Raw genomic sequence first — 7,766 nt, forward strand, 5'->3', positions numbered from 1 at the left:
CGCGCGGCGCCGCGGGCAGCGGCTGGAAGAGGCGGTGGCCCGGCGCGAGCGGAGGCTGCAGGAGGCACGGGCGCTACACCAGTTCGGCGCTGACCTCGACGGGCTCCTGGACTGGCTTCGCGACGCTTACCGCCTGGCAGCTGCGGGTGACTTCGGCCACGACGAAGCGTCCAGCCGCCGCCTGGCTCGCCAGCACCGCGCGCTCACCGGGGAGGTGGAGGCGCATCGCGGGCCTGTGGGCGGCCTGAGGCGTCAGCTAGCGACACTGGGAGGAGCCAGCGGCGCCGGGTCTCTGGTGGTAGCGCTGCAGGTGCGCGTAGTGGAGGCCGAGCAATTGTTCGCCGAGGTGACCGAGGTGGCCGCGCTGCGGCGCCAGTGGCTGCGGGACGCGCTCGCCGTCTACCGCATGTTCGGCGAGGTTCACGCGTGCGAGCTGTGGATCGGTGAGAAGGAGCAATGGCTGCTCGCCATGCGCGTGCCCGATTCACTCGACGAGGTCGAGGTGGTACAGCACCGGTGAGCATGCCCTTGTGGGACTCATGGGTGCCCTGCCTCAAGCATACATTCTCCCCCCTCGTTGGTTCATTAATTCCATGTCTGCTCAGCTAGAACTAGGGATTACAGTCCCTGCTTCATCCTTAACTAGCTTTGCAACAGTTCTGCAACTTGCTAACCCTCTGAACCTGTTTGCCCATCTGTAAAATGGGGTGATGTTAGTCCCCACCTTGCAAGCTTGTGGTAAACAGTAAATGAGTTAATACATGTAGGACACCTAGGAAGTGCCTGGGGGTACCGGAGCATTCCATGAGCATTTGCTATTACTCCTACGAGGCTTATATGTTCACCTGGCACCTAATGACCCAAGCTCCTCCTAGACACACCCCAGCCTGGCCCCTCTCCTGGGAATTCCTCTGCCCCTTCTCAAATGTCACCTCCCTAGCTAATAAAATAGCTCTGACCCTTATCATTTTCTGCTCCTTCATCCTGCTTTACGTGTCTTCATAGCATTTATGACTCCGTGACACGTTACTTACCGATTTGTCTGTTATCTGACTTAGTAATGAGTTGTTGAATTAGTGCATGAATGATATCTACTCTCCCTGTGAACCTCTCTGTCTCTGAGTATCTTGTTCATCCATTTAACAGATATTTAACAGATATTTACTGAGGGCCTGCTCCATTTAACTGAAGGCCTACTCCATTCTAGGTCTTGGCCTGGGCGTTGCTGGAAAAACAGGCTTGCTCCTCGCCTTTATTGTACCCACAATTACCCAATTGTTTTAAATATTTTTTTTAACAAAAGAGGGCCATGTCCACCTTAAGAAAGATCTCCCTGGCTGCCATGTGGAGGATGGGTTGGAGAGGAGGAGAGAAGTGGCTGGGAACCCAGAGAGGCATGTTAGGGTGGGGACCTAGATGGGAGGGGACAGGATTGGACAAGGGTAGAAGGCCAAGTGGACAGGCCATGGGGGCTGAAGGGCTACGGTGGTTTTCCAAAACAAGGCTCAGGGTCAAGACTGGGGGATAGTGGGGCTGTCCCTGAGATGGAGACCCAGAAGAAGAACACATTTGAGGGGAGATGCAGAGGTCACTTTGAGTCACACTGAGTGTGAGAAGCCCACAAGAGGAAGACAGCATGCTTTGAGGTAGAAGACAGGTTCAGAAGGAAAGAAGTTGAGGCTGGAGACTGAGACGTGGAGGACATGAGTCAGGGGTGGGGACTGAGGATGTGGGGATGAGTGAGATGACCCAGAGACAATGTGAGGGAAAGCTCAGAGGGTCCAGGACAGAGCACTGAGGCACCTAACATTTAAGCAGCAGGTAGGAGAGGAGGAGTTAGCAAAGCCTGAGAAGTGAGGCTGGAGTGTTAAAAGTGGAATCAGGAGAAGGCAATTTCATAAAAGCCAAGAAGTAGGCAAGTTACTGGGGTGAAGACCTCTGAGCACCTCCATCCTTCTGCAGATTCGAGAGTCTGGACCAGGAGATGAACAGTCTGATGGGCCGTGTTCTGGACGTGAACCACACAGTCCAGGAGCTGGTGGAAGGAGGCCACCCCAGCTCAGATGAAGTGCGCTCCTGCCAGGACCACCTCAACAGCAGGTAGGTGGGGCCTGGGGCTGGAAGTCCTTCCTGTTATCTCACACCACTTCTTCCCATCATTCCCCTTCCACCTCTACTCAGCCATGGAAATCAAAGATGTGCAATTTCAAACCCCTGAGATGATAGTCTTTTTTTTTTTTAGCAGCTGGCCAGTATAGGGATCCGAACGCTTGACTTTGAAGTTACCCTGAGATGATAATGGCCACCTGATAAATCAGCAAACTCTTGACAAAAAAGATAATACCCAATGCTAGTGATGATGTGGTAAAATGTGGATATAATACATTTCAGTTGGCTGTTCATTTATTTGTTCAGAAAGGATTTATTGATTATCTACTATCTGCCAGGAATTTTTCCAAGCACATTATATACCTTTTCTTGGCTCCCAATATCCCAATTTCTGTAGTAAAGTTTCCAGAATTCACAACTCTTTAAGAGTAGTAAGAAATTGGGGCTGGCCCATGGCTCACTTGGGGGAGTGTGGTGCTGACAACACCAAGGCCACGAGTTCAGATCCCATATAGGGATGGCCGGTTAGCTCACTGGCTGAGCGTGGTGCTGACAACACCAAGTCAAGGCTTAAGATCCCCTTACCGGTCATCTTTAAAAAAAAAAAAAAAGAGAGAGTAGTAAGAAATTAACATCTTTCTCCCTGGAACACTACCAGGAATTCTCCCAATGTGGTAGGGTACAGAGATGAGGACACAAATCCAAAGAAATGAAACCTTTATCCAAGATTACTCTATCTAATACATAGGAGTAAACCCAGTTTTTTCTGAATCCAGACAAAACTTTATCACATATATTCAGTCTTCCCAGCAACCCTGTGGGGTAGAAATTACCCCATGTTAGAGAGGAGGAAACTGGGGCTCAGATAGGTGAAGATGCTGGTCCAAGGTCACACAGCAAGTCAGAGGATCAAATCTAGATTTGAAGTTGGATGTTTGACTCAAAAGACTATGCTCTTAACTGCTGTGCTGTAAGATCCCAATATCCAGGGATTTAAAAACTTCTGTAGCCTAGACAATCCCAAAGCAACAGGGCCTAAAAAGATAACAACAATAATAATGATTTACAGCATTTATTGAGGTCTGTATGCTGAATGCTTTAGCTACATGATCTCATTAAACACTCGATGAAGGGGACTGGCTGGCCCGTGGCTCACTTGGGAGAGTGTGGTGCTGACAGCACCAAGTCAAGGGTTAAGATCCCCTGGGCCGGCCCCGTGGCTCACTCGGGAGAGTGCGGCACCGGTAGCACTGAGGCCACAGGTTCGGATATAGGGATGGCTGGTGCGCTCACTGGTTGAGCGTGGTGCAGACAGCACCAAGCTGAGGATCGAGATCTCCTTACCGGTCATCTTTTAAAAAAAAAACAAAAACACTCGATGAAATGGACATCATTATCCCCATTTTCCAGATGACGAAACTGAGGATCAGAGAGAGAAATGATTTGCAGAAGGTCACATGACAAATATAGCTAGAGCAGAACTTGAACTTGGGTCTTTCAGATTTCAAAGTCCTAATCTTTGCCCTTGTGGTGTGTCCATTGTAGATGAGGCAGAGACAGTTAAATAAATAAGTGAATAAGATATTTAAAGTGTCTTAAGGCTTTATACAAGTAATAGTATACAGTGACCTGAGGTTGGGAGTGACCTTAGATCTTGTGGTCAGATATGACATTTTGAGCTGGGTCTTTTGGAGGGTATCAGAAGGAACCAGCAATGAGAAGAGTACATGTGTGGAAGGGGAGGGAGGGTACGGAGCATTTCAGGCAGGGAACACAGCCAAGGCAAAGGACCTGAGGCAGAAGAGGGCTTGATATGTTCTCAAAGATTGTCCTCATTCAGTAATAGTAGCAAACAGTTATTCTTTGAAGCACTTTATGAATCATAACCCATTTGACTTTTATGACACCCCTGTGAGGTAGGTGCTGTGCTTTGATTGTGTCTATTTTACCTATGGGGGAAACTGAGACACAGGGAGGATTACTTGCCAAAGGTTGAACAGCTTGGATTTGACCACAGGTAGTGTGGCTCCAATTCTATGCTTGCAATCTGGACCACACACTGCCTAGGAAGGGTAACTGAGGCCCAGAGAAATATCATCGCTTGCCTGAGAGCACAGAGCAATACATAATTTTTCCCATTATTATTATTATTATTATTATTATTATTTGATGGCTGGCAGGTAGGTACGGGGATCTGAACCCTTTGATCTTGGTGTTATCAGCACCACTCTCTCCCAAGTGAGCTAACCGACCACCCTTTTTTTTTTTTTTTTTTTTTTTTTAAAGATGACCGGTAAGGGGATCTTAACCCTTGACTTGGTGTTGTCAGCACCACGTTCTCCCAAGTGAGCTAACCGGCCATCCCTATGTAGGGATCTGAACCCGTGGCCTTGGTGTTATCAGCACCGCACTCTCCCGAGTGAGCCACCGGCCAGCCCCTCGACTACCCATTTTGAAATAGAACAGGTTTGCCTTTGCACCACTATATCTGCAGCAGCTGGCTCATGGTAGATGCTCATAACTATTTGATGGACCCAATATATTTGATGTTGTAAGCCAGAGGTTCTCACACTCTTTGGTCTTAGAACCCTTTGCATTGTTAATAAAACTATTGAAGACCCCAAAGAGCTTGTTTTAGTGGGTTGTATCTATCAATATTTACTATATTAAAACAATACTGAGAAATAATAACAAACCTATTATATATTAACATAACTAACATTTTTTATGAAAAATAAGATAACAAACCTACTATATATTAACATAACTAACATATTTTTTATGAAAAATAACTACGAACAAAAAATGCAGTGAGGAGAGTGGTGGTGTTTCACATTTTTGTAAATCTCTTTAATATCTGCCTTAAGAAAAGGTCTGCTTCTGCATTCAGTCTCTTATGCGGCCTCTGGAAAACTCCATTGAACACTTGGAAGAGAACGAGAGTGAAAAAGGAAATAGCGTCTTAGTATTATTATGAAGATAGTTTTGACCTCCTTCCGATTACACGTTGAGAACCGCTGCGTTAAGCAAATGTGCCAGGTGGGGTTCCGTTTACATAGGCANGCGGCGGGGGGCCCCTGCCCAGCAGCCTAGAAGAGGCGGACGCGCTATTGGCGCGCCACGCTTCGCTCAAGGAGGAGGTGGACCAGCGCGAGGAGGACTATGCGCGCATTGTGGCGGCCAGTGAGGCGCTCCTGGCTGCAGACGGCGCCGAGCTGGGTCCCGGCCTGGCCCTCGATGAGTGGTTGCCGCATCTCGAACTTGGCTGGCACAAACTGCTCGGCTTGTGGGAGGCGCGCAGGGAGGCGCTGGTCCAGGCGCATGTCTATCAGCTCTTCCTGCGTGACCTACGCCAGGCGCGTGCGGTGCTGCGCAACCAGGTGCCCGCTCGGGATGCGCGGGGCTACGGGTCCGAGGCCGCCGGGGATTGCTGGCGACAGAGAGATGCGTGGGCGTAGGGGTGGGAGTGGGGCTGGTGTTTGCCGGGACCTCTGGGTTCATGGTTTATCTGAGATGGGTGTGTTAGGAAGGTATCCGGAATAGATAACTTAGTTTCTGGACCATCCGGTGTATGTGAAGGCGTGTGTGTGACAGAATTTGAGAATTATGATGGGTGGTGTGAGTTGGTGTCTGATCGCAGGTGAAAAACAGTTTGTGGGCTATCCTGAGTAAGTAATGCACTGGATATTTGTTGGAGTGGCTTCCTGAGTTTGTGGATTATCTGGAAGTAAATGAGAGTATGAGGGTGATTGGTGATACTTAAATGTGATTCAAAGAAGATGTTGGGGTGGATGAAAAAGGATTAAGATTATGGAGGCAGGTAACAGACTGAGAGGTTATTGGGGTCAGTAAGTGATTGTGGATTACATGATTGTGGGTGCCTACATTAGCAAATTATCTTCATTATTGAGGATGACAACTCGTGGATTCTGTGGAGAAGGTAACTGTGTTTGTGACTTGAAGAACCAAGTGCGGTGGCTATCTGAGAATAGCCGATCCAATCTGAAGATCATTCTGGGACGGGAATCAAGTTTGAGTGTTTGGGCAAGATAGAACACCCAGTTTTCAGATTGTCCGAGAGTAGATACCAATACTTGGGCATGATCTTAGAAAGGGTGACCCCCTATGCAGGTTATCTAGGGGATAATGAACCAGTTTGAGGATTATCTGGGGGAGAGGGACAGACAGAGAACTGCTGAATCATGAGGTTATTAAATATGGAGCTGAAGTGGCCTTGAGAGACCCTTTCTGACTCACCCATTCTACCAGTTAGAAGACTAACCCCAGAGAGGGACAGAATTTCCTTGAGGTCACACAGCACCCAGTTCAGTCTTCAACAGTTAACCAAATATTTGCTGAGTGCTGCTTCTGTACCAGGCACTATTTTGAGGCTGAGCACACTACAGGAAACAAAACACAATGTCCCATCCTCATGTGGCTGACATTCTAGTGTGTGTGTATGTGGGGGAGGAGACAGTAAACAAGTAAGTGCATATATTATATTGTCAGGTATATGTTATGAGAAATAATAAAGCAGGGTAAGTGGGTATAGCTGGAGTGGGTGTTGATGGTTTTGGCAGGGTGGACAGAGACCCGAAGAAAGCGAAGGAGCTTGCCATGGAACTGTATGTATGTATTTCGGGGCACAGATGCCAGGCAGAGGGACCAGAATGGGCAAAGGTCCTGAGGTAGGACCATGTCTGGCATGTTTGATGCTGGCAAGGGGGAGGAGAGTGGTGGCAAGCCAGGCTGGCAGCCTCTCCCAAGTCCTGGAGTGGAGTGAAGCTCACCTTTGCACCATCCCTCCTCCTCCCCAGGAGCTGGCACTGTCTGGTGTGGAGCTCCCAGGCACAGTGCAGTCAGTGGAAGAGGCATTGAAACAGCACCGGGACTTTCTCACCACGATGGAGCTGAACCAGCAAAAGATGCAGGTGGCTGTACAGGCTGCGGAGGGCCTACTGAGGCAGGGCAACGCCTATGGGGAGCAGGCCCAGGAGGCTGTGACCCGGCTGCTGGAGAAGTAGGTCCCCCAGGCCCCAGGGGTCACAGGGGAGGAATGAGGGAGGCCAGGGTCCCGTTCCTTTCCATCACAAGTTTTATTTCTCTGCCACTTTCTGATTTCTATTTCATTATTTATTGTTTTAAATTTGATTTAAATGGATATTTTGTGAAAAGGTGACAGGAGGTTGCACACCCAAAAGATACAGAAGGATATACAATGAAAGTTTCTCTCCCAAGCCTGACAAAGCTGGACCTGTTCTTAAAATGTGAACATACTTCCCTAGATGCCCCAGCATCCTCCCTGTGGCTCTAGGCCCTCCCTGGGAAACCCCAGACCTCCCCAGATTCAGCAGCTAGAGGCCAGGCACAGGTTGTGTTCCAGCTTTCCAGATGGAACGTGTCCCCTGCTGTGCTGCTTGTCAACTATTTTGAATAAGCACTCCTTCCTGGCCCCAGCCACCTTGTTCTCTGGGAAGCACCCAGAGTGCGTGTCTGTGCCTCTTTTTCATGCTTCTCTTGCATCGTTCTCTGCTTCTGTCACCATCTCTCTAACCACTGCCCTCTCATCTGTTCTTGCACTAATCAAGCCAAGACATTTATTGTGTGTCAGGCAGTATTCTAGCCCCTGAATAAAACAGCGTTGCCATCACCCCCCC

General features: G+C 48.8%; 1 protein-coding gene across 1 annotated transcript in view; it reads left to right on the plus strand.

The window, feature by feature from the left end:
• The window catches only part of LOC103598611 (spectrin beta chain, non-erythrocytic 4-like), a 94,314-nt gene that overhangs the window by 39,968 nt on the left and 46,580 nt on the right, over positions 1 to 7,766 (plus strand). The window contains 5 exon segments of the mRNA XM_008582647.1: positions 1 to 516; positions 1,963 to 2,100; positions 4,695 to 4,746; positions 5,169 to 5,489; positions 6,927 to 7,129. The exon segment at positions 1 to 516 is cut by the window's left edge and continues 3 nt beyond it. Coding sequence (XP_008580869.1) covers positions 1 to 516; positions 1,963 to 2,100; positions 4,695 to 4,746; positions 5,169 to 5,489; positions 6,927 to 7,129 — 1,230 coding nt within the window.

The sequence above is a fragment of the Galeopterus variegatus genome, unplaced genomic scaffold, assembly GCF_000696425.1.
Source record: "Galeopterus variegatus unplaced genomic scaffold, G_variegatus-3.0.2 Scaffold93, whole genome shotgun sequence".
Taxonomy (NCBI): domain Eukaryota; kingdom Metazoa; phylum Chordata; class Mammalia; order Dermoptera; family Cynocephalidae; genus Galeopterus; species Galeopterus variegatus.